The sequence below is a fragment of the Typopeltis vanoorti genome, chromosome 2, assembly GCF_054136105.1.
Source record: "Typopeltis vanoorti isolate ZY-2024b chromosome 2, IOZ_Tvanoo_1.0, whole genome shotgun sequence".
NCBI lineage: Eukaryota > Metazoa > Arthropoda > Arachnida > Uropygi > Thelyphonidae > Typopeltis > Typopeltis vanoorti.
In genome coordinates, this window is record NC_143550.1 from 184,074,226 (window position 1) to 184,091,172 (window position 16,947).

A 16,947-nucleotide genomic window follows, 5' to 3' on the forward strand; every position below is an offset into this window, starting at 1 on the left:
TCCACAAACGGCATAGCATTAAAGGAAGAAGCGCCTAAGTAGCCTATATGGCTAGGAAGAGAGTGAAAAAAATTCATCTATGACGCAGTTAAAGAAAAGGGGAGATAGAGGATCACCCTGGCGAACACCCCGCACTACGGGAATAGAAGTTGCACAGGACCCTGTAGTGATAGTGTTAAATCTTGAATAGAAGGAATTTTAGAAATATAATTCCTGTTGTTCAGATTTAACAAGTATCAAAGAATCCTGCTAAAATACTTGTCTGTTAATAAGAGAAATTGAGTGTAAATGAAGTAACGTTAATGTCTTTTTTTTTTAAGTTTTGAATATTGTATTATCGAGTTTTGTATGAGAAAAATAGAAATTGTATATGTGGTGAATTGTGCATAAGTATACTAAGGTCAAGCTAAAGTTCCAGACAATATAAGAGGATTAATTAGTGACCTGAGGCTAACACGAACGCAAAGGTCAACGTTGCGAAGGGGTTTCCTGTCAAAATGCAATGACAAGCAAGAGTATCCGGTGAAGAGTATTGAGGTACCGAGTGGACGATGACGTAAGAGCGGGAAGGTCATTGGAGCCGAATATATAGAAGTTTACGACACCAAAAAGGGGCTTTTTTTTTTGTTGTTTCCTGAGAGTTGAAGTTCCAGTACGGTCGGGGTGGAGTGCCCACACTTATGTGGTCAAGTAGAATTCCGATGTGAGATTTAGGACTCAGTACGGCAATGAAATCAACGTAACCCGAGGATATTATGCAGAAATACAAGGTCGGACAATGGCAGCTGAGCTTCGCAAGGATCATGGGCAATGAATCGTGACTGTATTCCCAGACCTACATACAAGAAGCAAAGGCCAGAGGAATGTAGCAGCAAAAGAAACTCGTCTAGGAAGAAACTGATGTGAAATTACGATCCACAGGAATTCAAAAGATGTTTGCAAGTAAAAGTCAGAGAGATCCGACTTCACTACCAAGTAAGAACTTTCCACTATTTGTCTAGTAGGAAGAAAATTAGTAAATTTTTGTGATGGTGAATGAAAATTAACTGGAATTGTACTTTATGTGGTAATGCAGGACTTTAGGAACTATACCATTAGATGGGATCAATTACTCTGTGCTAGAGAACATAGCTAAGTTATAGAGTGTAATTCTAGAATCTGATGTTCATTGATAATTCCTGAACCTGAGTTTTATGTTGATGATAATCTAAAATAAGCTAAGTTTTTAAGGGGTAAGTTTCTAGGCAAGTGGTCCCTGAAAAGTTCAAGATTAGTTAAGGGACAGGAGTGTATATATTATATCAAGTTGCTTAATAGAACCTATATGCTACACTCAGTTGAATTTATTGAATGACAATTGTATCTCTCTTTTTCTTAGTAATGAATAAATTCTTTTGTTGTGAAACAAATAACTTGCCTGGTCACTAAATTCAATGCACTTCTCATAAACAGAACCTATGTATGTATTTCAAGATAGTCAGGACTGCAAAGTGAGAAACATATATGATTATAGTATAGGAATAAGATAGAGAATTAAGGATTGTGTGCCATACTGAGTGTTTTAATCTTCGATAAAGAAAATTCTCTTAGCCTATAAATTTTGTTAGTGCAGCTTAAACAAATAAATTTTCAAAATTTTTAATCAGATTGAGCACTAGTAATCTAACAAAGAATTTGGCTCTAGCCTGAGGCACTGTCTTTGTTATCAGAGTTTCGCACACTCGAGCAATATATTAGTAGCGGCCATTAGTTTGAAGTACTACCAAGGATTAAGATTAGATAAGGGGCAAAACATAACATATAAGTAAATAACAAAATTTGCAGATTTTTCAAAGATGAAGCCGAACATGAATTATTTATAAGATTTAATTGATAACATAATATAAAATAACTGAAGATTTTACAATAGTGATGGAGATGGTTAAAGATGATATGAGGATTGTACAATACAGAATGAGAATTTGGGGACTACAGACACTCACAAACAGGAGAAAGAGGAGTGATGTGATTGATACTCAACAAGTTCTTAAAGGATCATACAGGATACAGAGATGAAATTTTTCATTTTATGGAGGGTAGAGAGAAGTTGAGAGGACATCCATGAAAGTTGAGAATGAATACAGTCAAAAAGTGGGTGAGAGCTTGATTTTTTTTCTCAGCGGTGCATGATTTGAATGGATTGCCTTTGACAATAGCGAGTGCAGCTGGTATGAATGAATGAATTCAAGAAAAGGTATGATAGCTGGTGCAGGTGAAATGTGGCCTCCCTTGATGAGTCCCTAACTCTCTGGAGGTCCCTCTTACTAATATTGAATGATTTAGGGATATAGATATAACCATCTTGAGAGCAGTTTGTCTATTAGACAAAAGGCCGATCTGGTTGACCAAGTGGTTAGTGTACCTGCTCTCCAACCAACAGGCCCTGGGTTCCAATCCAACCATGTCACAGATATTTGCAATTGTCTTTAAGTGGGAGATAAATTTCATCATCCAGTATAAGATCATTGTCTGGCTTGTTGGAAAAAAGTTCCATGTTTTGTCTCTAGAGCAGGTTTCTGACTATGTAAAAAAAAGTAAATTAAAAAAATGTATAACATTGATAAACATAGGAATAGAAACTTATAAGGCATATAAGGGGGATGGTAAATCCCTTTGTTTTTATAGCCGGGTACGAAACTCAGATCGAAATCCATAGAGTTTCATGCCGAAAAAACTATCGCCGAGCCCATTTACACTTGGGCTCGCTGATAGTTTTTTCGGCATGAAACTCTATGGATTTCGATCCGAGTTTCGTACCTGGCTATAAAAACATAAAGGGATTTACCCTTTCTATTAACATGTTCGCCGATAAAATAGCCTTTCGGCTTATTAAATTAGTAATGAAGGCATATTCCAGTTATTGGACCACATTTTTTATATATATTAAGCTAAAAGCACAATAAAGAAATAAAACCCGACAAGTTTTGTAAGTCATTTAACTTACATCTTCAGGGGTAAAAGGTAACTGAAAGTTAAAACAACAAAAAAGAGAAATTAATAGTTCAGTTGTAGCCATCTGACTGTTTATAAAATTAAAAAATCAGAATGCAGATTCGAAGCAATGCTAAGTTTAAACAATGCTGGATGATGCCACGGTCTGTTGTTCACGATCATAATATCCGCGGTCTGACTGAGGTATATTTTTTATCAAAGCTGACCAAACTTGGTGTAGAATTAAGCCTTGGTTTTTATTGCATTGTGTTGGAATTCTAAGCATGTTTGCAGCTTCTTTAAATTTCCTTATGTAACAGTTTTTTTCTATATAAGACATGTTTGTTTTCTTCCAGAGTACATTGTGGACGGTGGAAGTGGTATGGAAAGCTAGACCTGATTTGTGTTCTCTTCTGTTTTGTACATCCTTTTGGTGTTTATTCATGCGTATTTCCCCAGATCTTCCTGTCTGTCCTACGTAGCAGATGTCGCAAGAACAATAAATTTTATAAACACCTGTTTTTTTTAAAGGATGATGTGGAGGTTTCGGGGGATATAGAAATCTTGAAATTTTTTCCAGCGGCAGAAAGGCTGCTTTGATGTTATGTTTGTTAAGTAATTTAGCCATCTTGTCTGTAACATTCTTGATATATGGAGGCATGATGGTGTTTTTGAAATCTTGTTTCTGTGGGATGGTTGTATGACGTGTGTGGAGGATTTTTTTGATAGTCTTGGGTTCATAACCATTTTTTTTTTGAGGATCTGTGTTATATATTCCAATTCCTCATTTCTCTGTTTTTCTGTGCTGGAAATATAAGCTCTGTTCGTCAAGTTTTTATTAGACCTATTTTTTCGAAGGGTGGTGGTGTGAGGCCGCATTAAGAAATCTTCCTGTGTTGGTGGGTTTTCTATATATTGAGGAAGAAAGTTTATTATCTTTTTCATTGACTTCTATTACGATGTCAAGAAAAGGATGTTTTCTAAGTTCTTCTTGTTCTAAAGTAAATTTTATATTCTTATGTAAATTATTCAGGTAATTTTTAAAGTTTTTGAAATGTAAAGACTTATTTGAGAATTTAATAATTATTTCTTTGCAGGAGACAGTGGCCTACTAATGCTGTTCTTCTTGCTGTTTTTGTAAGTGTTATTTCTATAGGTCTTGTGAACTTTATAATATAACTTAAATATTAATATTCATTTTTAAAATTACAAATCCCTCTATTTTTTTCCTCAAAGTTATACTGTATATATATCTTTCTGAAAAACAATGGAATCTAGACTTTTCCAAAAACAAGATATGAAAGTGTTGAACTACAGAAATCTAAACAGTTTTTGAGCATTAAAAACATTAATTCTGTCCTTTCAATTGAGAAAATTGTATATCTGTAATAACATGTCATGTATACAGTCAGTCAGTTCTCAACTTATTACCACTTGTACTTACAATGGCCATTCAATTAATATTATATATTCACTGAATACCAAATAGCATCTCACTCTTGCAACCCATGGAATGTGGTGTTATTGCTGTCTTCAAGGCAAATTATTTAAGAAATACTTTGGCTCAGGCTATTTCTGCTATTGAGAGTGAGAAAAGCCTCAGACTTAGGAAAATAATATCTTGCAGATGCAGCATGGAGTGGAGTGACATGCAGTGTATGGAAGAGGCCACTGAAAATATATGTTTATACATTCACAGGATTTGACAAAGCCTTACAAGAGGTTGATGAACAAGAGAGTTTGCTAATCAAAGTGTGTGGCAGTTGACAGTGAGGTTTGTTGGAAGTTGCAGAAGAAAAATCAAAGATCTTATGAGATGAAGCACAGAAAGTTGTTGAAGAAGAGAGAGAGAGAAAAGCAAAAGAGGAAGTGAAGTCCTGAAAAAAGTTTGCAATGAAGAAATTGGCAGAATCATTTGCCTCTGTTAATAAGGCCGTTTGTGTGTTTGAGGCAATGGATCCCAAACTGGAGATATTTTGCAAAGTAGAAAAATGATGTTAGCTGCAGTTGCATGCTACAGAGAACTTTATGCAAAAAAAGGAAAGGAAACCTGTGTAAGTTAAGTTGGACATAATGTACAAACTTTTAAAAAGCCTAATCATATCATATCTGTCATATCTTTTGAAGATGAGTCTAGACTTTTATGCATTTGATGAACCATCCTCACATTCAAATAGGACTATGGTATAATGTTTCCAAAATATAAGGCTGGCCTCCTTACATCATTCTTCTCATTTAGCTCCTGTATAATGACCAAGATAAATCATCTAACTCTATACTAATCATAGTTCCCCACATGCCTTTTCTGATCTCTCATCAGAAAAACCTCAGTACTTTAGATACCAACCGCTCTTCTTTTAATTTCTTCTCCCTAGTTATGCTCAGAATTTGTTCAAGAATTAACATATCCTATATCTTTAGAAGCTGTCCTTTTCCTCTGGCACTATCTAACAGCATGCCAATGTCGCATCCATTCAGAAAAAGAAATAAGAGTTAACCATGAAATTTTTGTCCCATTATCTCAGTCATTATCTTTGTCCCATTACATCTGGAGAATATCTCATTCAAGATCAGAATCTGTAATAATATACAAAAACTATGTGGTTCTACATGGGGTCTTCTGCTACTACACTGCGATGCTCCATGTTGGGCCTGGTCTATTCTACAGCAGAGTATTGTTCACTAGTATAGCTAAACAGTCCTTATATCAAGAAAATTGACATGCAAATAGATGCAGCAATGAGAACAATACCAGGCTATGTTAAATTACTCCCCTCTACTTGCTTCCAACTCTGAGAAACATTGCACCATCGAACTTGCTCAGACGAGATACTCTTGTAAAAGAGTACAGAAAAATAAATAGTAACCCCTGTTACCAATTCATGACAATTTAAATATAAATTACCTTAAATCCCAAGCTTCCGATAATACTGATCAAAGAAGTTGTAAATAGCGATTTCAGTGTTAATTTGAAATGGCTAGAAACTTGGAAGCAAAATCGACACCGGACTTAAACAAGTATATCTTTCCCAACCAAAATCCGAAAGGGACTGCTCTTCAACGTCACCTATGGATAAGCTTAAATAGGATATGCATAGGAAATGGTATTTGCGCAATCAGCTTACACAAGTATGAAAGATCATCTACGTCCCAGTTCAACTGTGTGTGGGGGGGAGGGGGGGGGAGACTGAGCTTCCATGTCACTATAGAAAGGCTTAAATAGGATAAACACAGGAAATGTTATCTGTGCAGACAGCTTACACAAGTAGGGAAGATCATCTACATCCCAGGGGATGTAGGGGGAGGGGTTGGTTTGTGGGGCCACAAACCAAACCATATGGCATGTTGTGGAGGATTGCAGCATAAGAGTAACCTGAGAGACTTTTGAGGCAGATCCTTGAAATCCTTTTTTTATCTGAATTTTATATTTTTACTAGTATATTTGTACATATACACTTCCTGTCTCATTTATCTCGTCTACACAGATATATATTGTATATATTGATGTCATGTGTCGTTTTTTCTTTATGTTTGCTTCACAACCTTTTTTTTTTCTGCAACTCCTGCTTAATGATGCTGTTAATTATAGTCATGAGGATTATTTATCTTCCTGACTCTGGGTATACAATTTGATACTACTTTCTTTAGCCATCCTTGACCATCTCCCCCCCCTTTGCAAATTCTTATGCCATGGCACTACTCTTTGCTGACTCTGCAGTTTTTCTTAATCACTTCTTTTATATTAAAATTAAGGGTATATTAAATCCCACATTGGTTTTAAACCGAATAAGAAACTCAAAGATCGGAATCAGAGAGTTTCATGCCAATATAGAAAACTATAAAGTATCGCCGTTTGAGTCTTTGAGTTTCTTATTCAGTTTTAAAACAATGTGGGATTTAATATCCCCTTAATTTTAATATTGTTTATATCGCCGAAATGAAGCTTATTAGCTCTTTATATTTAAGTAACTTAATGGTTGCACCTGTTTGGAAACTCGTACAGCAATGTATATAAGTTCTTTTCGCTATACACTTTGGTATTCAGTCTAGCTACTCACTGATGAAGCCTCAAAAAAGGCTGAAACCGGTCTGGGTAGTGACCTTCCTCCATAATGTAATAACAGCATACATTTCCTAGGAAATGTGTTTTTACATTATTGAAAATACCTAAGAATAGCGATCAGAGCTTCACCACCTTTGCTACGAGTTGTGTGGTATTGTACTACGTACTAGGGTCACTTGCATTTGCTAATGCTAGTGTTGCCAATACTTTATAGTTTTCTATGTCGGCATGAAACTCTCTGATTCCGATCTTCGAGTTTCTCATTCGGTTTTAAAACAATGTGGGATTTAATATCCCCTTAATTTTAATATTGTTTATATTGCCGAAATGAAGCTTATTAGCTCTTTATATTTAAGTAACTTCTTTTATAATTCCACATACACTCCTTAACAGAAAATTCTGCAATGTCCAGAAAATGTCTGGCAATCTCCCATGTCTAGACCACATGATTTCTTTTCTCATGCATAGGCTGTGTGGCCACATTGGTTACTGCTAAGTTCTCTGATGCTGTGACTGGCTAGATCCAGCACTCTTGAACCTTGTATCCCCTTTGTATGTGTTGCTCCAGGTAGTTATCTCCTATGCACTGCTTATCTCTCCCCCCCCCCCCTTGCAAATTCTTATGCCATGGCACTACTCTTTGCTGACTCTGCAGTTTTTCGTAATCACTTCTTTTATAATTCCACATACACTCCTTCTTAACAGAAAATTCTGCAATATCCAGAAAATGTCTGGAATCTCCCATGCCTAGACCACATGATTTCTTTTCTCATGCATAGGCTGTGTGGCCACATTGGTTACTGCTAAGTTCTCTGATGCTGTGACTGGTTAGATCCAGCAATCTTGAACCTTGTATCCCCTTTGTTATGTGTTGCTCCAGGTAGTTATCTCTTAGCAGCTGTATAAATTTCATTTCCTTCCATACCTATGACCATTCCTTCTTCCAATCTATGTCTGCATAGTTGAAATTTCCCATAATAATTATTTGACTGGCACTCAGGCTAATTTGCCAATGCATCTCATTCATCTACATTTTTCCTTATACCCCCTGGTCTGTAATAGCAACCAACTATATTTCATCCTGTTAGACTATCTCACACCAGATAGCCTTAATTGAAGTATGCTCTGCACCCCCCCTCCCGATGTTCTATTCTTTTTAACTTCAGTTCTGCTATCATTAGAAAAACCACTCTTCCCATTCTGTTTCCTCTATCGTTGTGACTATATCACTTACCATCTACCAAGTCTCACCAATGCATATAACTTTTGGCCTAGTTTTGACCTTCTCCCTTATTCCAACTACTCTCCTCTCATATTTTTATTTTCTCATCCTCCCTTATTTTCTCAACTCCCTTACACCTTATGTTGATTGTCCCACTAATGTAAAAAAACTGAGGATGTGATCACTCACACTTGCATCCATCTTTTCTCTTACTCTGCACTTTTAAACTCTTGCCGAACAATACTTCCTGAAGACGCCTAATTCAAGCATCCATCAAACTCACTCCATACATTCACAAACTCTACACCATTTCTCCTGTATGACTAGTGCACTGACTCATTTGCAATTGTAGTTCACCTCTATCATATCTTGGCAGCAAACTTACAGTTTTTACTTTTTCACTTTTCTTATTTGCTTGTAACAGCAGTTATTTCATATCTTCTCACATACTGCACTTATCACTTGCTAGATCATTAGGTAACAGCCAAGATATTCATCTCTTTCACTTTTCCTCTCCACATCCATACAGCATCACTGATATCCTTAATTTTGGTTCCATGGAAATATAATTTCTTAACTCTTCTCAAGCATTCCTTTTATGAAATCCCCATACAAAATTTGATCCTTATTATCCCTCTTTTACTTTTTCATACTCTGCTTTCTTTCCTCGCTTACTTTTCATTCACTTCTGGGCTATACAGCTTGCCAGATGTTTCCAAACATGCTCTCTCTCGCATTTTGTTCCATGGAAAACTTCACATAAGTATACTATCTCACTCATCATTTTTCACTCATTCATTCTTGCTGTCACTCATACTGCATGCACTCTCATTTATTTCAAACACTACTTACAACAACCTCACCCAAATTCATATTTTCTTGCCTTCTGATCAGGTCTCTGCTATCATTCTTCATTGTCTACCCACGCTTCTGGCACTCACTCTCATAACATTTCCAACACATGTTCTCACTTGTTTCTTCCACTTTTCTTCCACAAATTGTTCATGCTACAAAGTGAATACAATTCACATAGGCTGCAGTAAACCGAATCACACATATTGAATTTACCCACCATTGTTCTATACATTGGTGCCATGACACATAATGCAGTATATTTCTAACAACAATAATGGGTTTTAAAACCATGCAAACAAAGAAATGACCCTTACAAGCAAGCAAGTCAATAGCCATAAAAACAATCTAGAAGAAAAAATCGTTCACAGTTAATTATTTTCAAAAACAATTTATCGTATAGTGAGTGAGATGGTTATAAGTTTCTGCTATAGTGACAATCAACTATATAATGCTTTCTTTAAAATATATTGAATGCATCTGAAAATTACATAACCATTGTGTTGATATAATTCTTTTGGTAACTTCTAATTAATGCTGTTTGTTTTTTATGTAGACAGCTGTTTTGAGTTACATGGTTGCAGCTATTTCAAGGTAAACTTAATACATATATATTAGTATGATTCCTAAATTTTAATTAATTGATTTAATAATTTTTTTATATGAACTTTGCTTCTATTTAACAAAAAAAAAAAGTAATAAGCACAATGCCCATGGATGAGCCTTGTGCTTATTCAAATATAAATAGATTGGTTGGCGATAGTGTCACCGTAGCACGTGGCAGTGAATTTGAGCTGTGCTGAAGAAAGTGAGTTTTTAATTGGTGAATAGTCCATTTTTGTTTTTGAGTGCTAAATTGTTTCTCTGGAATACGAGTGTACTATAGTGGTTGTTTTTTGAAGTTAGTGCTGTCGCGATTTTGTGTATTTTGTTTACCGAGAAGACGGGGTGGATGCATAACAGTGGAAGACAAGATGAAGCTAAGTTTTCATTACTGTATTTAGTTTTATTTCATTTTATTTAGTGTACTTAATGTTTTGTTTTGCTTGTAATTGTTTATACTTTTCTTTTTTATTTATACTCCCTAATACTTATTTAGCATTTAATTTTGACACTATTTTGAATAATTAACGAATACTAGTAGTCCCTCGGCAGTAATGAATGATGGCGGATTCAGCTGCAGTCGTAAATGCCTTGTCACCAAGTCCTCTGCCATTTAGGCACTCTATTATAAGCAATATAATAAAGGAGTTTGTGGCATGCAGTATTTGCAGCATGTATGCGTCTCGGAAATTGGATATCTGGCTTGTGAGAGAGGAGGGAGTGCATGTGTGTTTAAAGTGCAGGCAGTGGGAGGAAATAAATTCAGCAGATATCTCAATAACTAACCTTGTTGCTCCAGGAACGGGAAACAAATACAGGAAGACAAGTAGTGTGATAGTAGAGAATGAAGAAAAAAATGTGAATGAGAAAATAATAGTTGATAGTGTAGAAGGCGTGAGTGACTATGAAAGTTTAGGAGATGGTTTTGTTTGGGAGAGTGAATTTCGATTTAGAGTGACTGACCTGCAGAGGGAGATAGAGGAGCTGAAAGAGGAGGTGGGATGTCTTGGGAGAAGTATGATAAGTATGAAAGATGAGAATGGAAAAGATAAATGCAAGGCAAATCAGAGTAAGGGAGAGAGAGTTTGCGGAATGATAGGAGAGGAGAGAAATTTGTGAATGATAAAAGAGGAGAGAATGGAATTGGATGTGGAAATGGAAACAGGAGAGAGAGGTATGGGAGTGCTAGAAGAGGAGAAAATGGAAACATTAGGGGAGAGAGAGGTATGGGAGTGCTAGAAGAGGAGAGAATGGAAACAGTAGAAGAGAGGGAATGAGGGAGAAGTATAGGAATGCTAGAAGAGGAGAGAATGGAAACAGTAGGAGAGATGGAATGAGAGAGAGGCATAGGAGTGCTAGAGGAGGAGAGACAGAATAGAGAGAGGTATGGCAGTGCTAGAAGAGGAGAGAATGGAAACAGTAGGAGAGATGGAATGAGAGAGAGGTATGGAAGTGCTAGAAGAGGAGAAAATAGAAACAGTAGGAGAGAAGGAATGAGAGAGAGGTATGAGAATGAAAGAAGAGGAGAAAATGGAAACAATAGGAGAGAGGGAATGGTAAGAGGTATAATGTATGGGGACTCAATGATCTGTGGTGTTCAAGATAGGATGCGTGAGGAGGATTTGCCAGGAGGAACGATAGAAAGGGTGGCTTTGGCAGTTAAGAGAGGTGAAGGAGTGGATGAGATGATGGTGGGAACAAATGACTTGAATGGTGGTGTAAATAGGGCAGCGAGAGATATGCGATTCTTGCTTGAGGTGGTACGAAAGAAGACACAGAGAGGAAAGATTGTGTGTGCGTGCGTGTGTGTGTGCGTGCGTGCGTGTGTGTGTGTGTGTGTGTGTGTGTGTGTATGTGTGTGTGTGTTGCCTAGGTATGATAAAGACGAACTGAGCAGAAGAGCAGTAATATTGAATGACATAATAGATAGAATGTGTGACAAGAGAGGACTGGAATATGTGGATGCTTGGAGTGCGTTTGAGGACAGAGAGGAATTGTATGCAAGAGACCACTTGCATTTGAATGAGGAAGGACATAGGCATCTGGAGAGATTGCTGTTCTGAAAAAGTCACTGTGTCCCAGGGAGGATGGTAGCAGGGGTGGCCTCTTGTGGAAATGGGTACTTGGGAGAAGGGGGCGACATCAGGTAACACTGAGCCCAGTGGAGTCTACAGGGGATAATGCTGAATATAGAAACAACGGCATTTATATGCTATATACTAATGCCAGGAGTATCTGGAATAAGGGAGAGGAATTGGTGGTGCAGATAGCATCAACCTGGCCAAAAATTATTGGGATCACTGGGACGTGGTTGACAGAAGAGGATATAATAACAGGAATAGAAGTTGCTGGGTACAACATTTATCGGCAGGATAGGAACGGAAAGCGAGGTGGTGGAGTACTGCTTATGATAAGGTGACGACCTATGTCCTCTAAGAGTGGAGACATTGGAAGGTAGTGACACTAATGATTTTGAAAGAATATGGTGTGAGTTAGAGGTGAGCAAGAGAGAATATTTAGTAGGGTGTTGCTACAGACCCAGGAGTACAAAGGGTCGGGACCAGGAAATGTTTAGACAGTTGAGTTTGGCAAGTGCAAGAAGAATGATTGTTATGGGAAATTTTAACTACAGCAGTATAAATTGGGGAGATTACGATGCATGTAGCAATAAGAGAATGGAATTTCTAGAATTCTTGAGGGACAAATGTCTTATGCAACATGTAACAGAGGGAACAAGAGGTTCAAGAGTTTTGGATTTGGTTATAACATCAGAAGAGTTGATAATAAATGAGATGACATCTCTCCCACCAGTTGGAGAGAGTGGCCATTTGGTTTTTACTTGGAAAATGAATATACATGCAGGAGTATCAAAGAGATGGGAACATATGTGGAATTATAAGGCAGGTGATTATAATAGTCTAAGACGTCAACTTGGAGAAGTTTCTGGAAGGGAGGAATTGGAAGGCTGGGATATCATTAGTGCATGGGAAATTATGAAAGAATATTTGTTAGCAGCAATGGTAAGTTGTATACCACGAGTGAACAAGAGGACACAATTTGGAGTAAAGTGGATGACAAACAATATTAAACAGGAATTGCATGCGAAAAAGAAGCTGTGGAGGAGATATAAGGAGACAGGTGAAGAGAAGATGCATGAAGAGTGTAAGACACAGGCCCAAAGAATGACTAGTATGGTAAGGAAGATGAAACTGGAATATGAGAGGAGATTATCCCTAAGATCCAAAGAAAATTCTAGGTAATTTTTTAGATATGTGGCCAGTAGGAGGAGAAATGACTGTGGAAGTATGATATTGTGGGATAAAAATGGGAATAGAGTGACTGATGCAGAGCACATAATAGAATTGTTCAATAAACACTTTATTGGAGTATTTCATCTTGGAGGAGTCAGTTTTTATGCTAGAGGGATTGGAAACACACACTCTCCTCTTGGAGGAGAGTGTGTTTCAAATACGGAGTACTCTGGATGTCAGTAAAGCTGTGGGACTGGATGGTATTTCACCACAAGTTTTGAGAGAATGTGATAGGGAACTGACAGTGCCTTTGACCTGGCTTTTCAATGAAAGTTTGGCTGTGGGGAAAGGTGCCCATGGAATGGAAGGAAGGTAAGATAGTGGCATTGCATAAGGGTGGTAGCAGACTGGAAGTGTCTAATTATAGGCCAGTTTGTGTGTCATCAGTAGTTAGTAAGATCTTAGAGAAAGTAGTGAAGGACCGTATACAGCATTGGGCAGATGAGGCTGATGTTATCTGTGAGAGTTGACATGGATTTGTGAAAGGGCGCTCTTGTTTTAGCAATATGCTAGCCTTTTATGATATTAAACTGATATAAAAAAGCTAGATAAAGTTAGAAGAGCATTAGATGAGGGAAAGGCATATACTGCCATTTTCTTAGACTTAACAAAGGCATTTGACAGGGTGCCACATGATAAACTGATATTTAAGTTGCAGCACATGGGTCTGGATGTCAGATTGGTTAAATGGATTCAGGATTGGCTGTCCGATAGGTATCAGAGAGTTGTGTATGGTAGGGCAGTTTCAAGGAAGCAGAGGGTTACAAGTGAGGTCCCACAGGGCTCAGTACTGGGACCTATATTGTTTAGCCTTTATATCAATGACATTGTCAATGGATTGCAGGGGGATATTCAGTTGTTTGCAGATGATGCGAAGCTGGGAAGGATTATTAGTAATAGTAATAGTATTAGTAATAGTGCAGATGCGGCAGCCCTGCAAGAGGGTTTGAATAAGCTAAATGGATGGGCAAATGAATGGAGGTGTCGGTTTAATGCAGCAAAATGTAAAGTCTTGAGGTTTGGGAAACATCGATGGGATACTGCATATCTATGGGAGGAGTTATACTGGAGGAAGTAGGGAAGAAAAGAGATCTGGGGTTGATGATTGATAGAAACCTGAAATTTAGGGGACATATTGCAAAGGTGGTGAAGGTAACACTGGGGATTGCTCCAATAATGAGAAGGACACTGACCTGCAGAGATAAAACAGTTATCATTTTGTTGTATAAGACCCTGATCACCACACTTGGACTATTGTTCTCAGATTTGATCCCCAGGATTTGAAGGGGATAAATTAACTGTGGAAAGGGTACAAAGGCGGATAACAAAGATGGTTTCAGGACTGTACAATGATAGTTATGAAGATCGGCTGAGGGAATGTGGACTGCAGAGTTTGGTGAATAGAAGAAGGAGAGGTAATATGATTGAGACTTTTAAACTGTTGAGAGGTGGTTACAGGGTTGACACTGGGGAGTTCTTTTGCTTGGTTGAACAGCGGGAAGGAGTGATGACGAGAGGCCATCCCTGGAAGTTACAAAATGAAACTGTGAGCAAGAGGGTGAGGAGTGGTTTCTTTGCATGGAGGGTGGTTGAACCATGGAAATGCATTGCCTGATGGAGTGGTGAGAGCAAGAACGGTCAATGAGTTCAAGGAGTGGTATGATAGACTTTGTGTTTCTTAGGAAGGACCACCCACGATGAGTCTTTTGACTCCATGGAGGCCTGAATAATAATAATAATAATATTCAAAGCTTATATTTGAATATAAGTTATTTATACTGCTAAGTAATCTTGATTTATTTCCAAAATTACATAATTTATGTATACATAGCATTTTTTACCCTTATCTAGTTCCATTAAATAAAAAAAATTCCCTAACACTTGATTTCCCAAATGGAGTAAACAGAGCTTGTTTAGTCTTCATCAAATTTTGCAAATTGGCAAACACCTAGTCTCCAACCTTAGTCTTCTACAAAAGCTGAGCTCATGACTGTTGAACATTTTAAATTCAACAAGACAAAAGGATAAAAGATGGTGGTAGAAAATTGCCATCATCTTGTATCTTAAACTCTTAACATATATTGTCTTAAATAGTGAGAGTTTTCTCGGGGGGGAGAAAGAAACAAAAAAAAAATTCTTGCCTGATAGATATTTCAAACATTGAAATATCAATCAGGTGTATCTTTCAGTATCTATTAAATATTGAAATATCTATCTTCAAAATCCATTCAAAATTATGGATTTTGAAGCATCTACCATTTGGTTTCAATACCACAGAATTGCAGTAAGTAGAACAATAATAAAAATTGAAATTCATTGAATTTCAGTTTTCAAATTCATATATATGGTCAGCTATTATCTATATCAAACTGATAGAGACAAATAGTTTAGTATAATATATATATATATAGTTTGCTGTAGTGAATTAATATTATACAGGCACATGGAGTCTTGAATCCATTAACAGACAAAGCACTTGCAACTCTCCAAGCAAAAAATCTAGTCTTCACACCCGTACTAACCACACCTTTATTTAACTTCCAGGAATGACACCTTGTTGTATTCCCTCTAATCAAGTACTCAAACATTATCCCTGCATCAATCCTATAAAACATTTTAAGCAACTTAAATCTTTCTATCATATCCCCTCTCTTTCTGCTATCAACCAACTTCTGCATCCACACACCATCAATCTGTCCTCATAGGAAACATTCTATAGGCCATTCACCTCTGAATCCTCTCCATTGCTTCCTCATCCTCCCCAAGAAACCTGGGGGACCAGATTCAAGTACAGTAATAACAATGTGGGCGTATCAAGGCCTTGTTAATATGTTCTTCAATAACCAAGTAATCTTATGAGTTACCTTAGCAATGTGTCCTCTAAACTTTAACTCTCTGTCTACACCAATCCCTAAATCTCTAGATTCATCTATTGTCTATTATCTTTTGCCCATAATGACAGCCTATTTAAATCATCCTGCAAGCTCTCCACATCACCATGATTAACTGTTGTTGTTGTTGTTGTCTTGTCCTTTGAAGAGTCTTAGATGTTTCCGTGTGCTCCTTGTACTGCTTTGGCTATGTCTGTGATTTTGTTTGTATAGAGCTGTTGTTCAGGATTAGGATCTATTTCTTGCAAGGCTGCTGTAATTGCTGGACAGGTAAAGATGTGAGTCGGTGTCAGTTCAGTATTGGGGCAGTTGTTGCAGTTTCTATATGTTCTCGTATCATCTGTATTGATCTTCATTCCTCTATAATGTCCTGTTCGTACATTAACTGATTAACTGTTACTCTACCTAATATTGCATCATCAACAAACATCTGAATATTTTCTTTCAATTTATTTTCTAGGGGTGCTTAAGGGTCAAAGCTGTATAACTGAGAGGAGACCTCCACATAGCCTTTAAAGGAATGCATAGAACCGACCAGGGGTTCTAACGTAATGTCCAATCCTCACCTTCTAGTGGTGCACCCTGTTGGGAATCTACCTGGATACTGAATGAACGAGGATGGGCTGGCAATTTGGGATTTAGCTGACCAAATTGTATTCTTATTGGCTTAAACCAATATACAAAATCATGGTACAACATGACAAAATTTCATGCTGGCTGGGGCGTTGCCCGGTTAAACAAGGCGCCCGTTGTTTTCGCCAGGGCGAACAGTGAAGAGTCAGCTACTGGAACAAATCAGAAAACACAGCCCCCAACTCAACAACATCTCCAAAGTTAAAGATCGGTACTGTCAACATAAGAAACCTGAATGGCAAAGAAATGGAGCTAGCTGAGGAATTAGATAAGTACCAGATCGATATAATAGGGGTGACTGAAACAAAAAAGTCAAAAACTGGTGAGATTTTTCTGAGCAATAGATACAAAACGTTATATTCAGGCAATGACAATCAAGGAAAAGGAGGAGTAGCCATAATA

The 16,947-nt window shown here is 37.4% G+C and overlaps 1 protein-coding gene across 1 annotated transcript in view; it reads left to right on the top strand.

Moving 5' to 3' along the window:
- The window catches only part of LOC150109719 (protein lifeguard 2-like), a 212,207-nt gene that overhangs the window by 100,218 nt on the left and 95,042 nt on the right, over positions 1-16,947 (top strand). The window contains exons 7-8 of the mRNA XM_090409858.1: positions 4,068-4,107; positions 9,664-9,701. Of these exons, the coding sequence (XP_090265984.1) occupies positions 4,068-4,107; positions 9,664-9,701 (78 nt within the window). The remainder of the gene's footprint in view (positions 1-4,067; positions 4,108-9,663; positions 9,702-16,947) is intronic.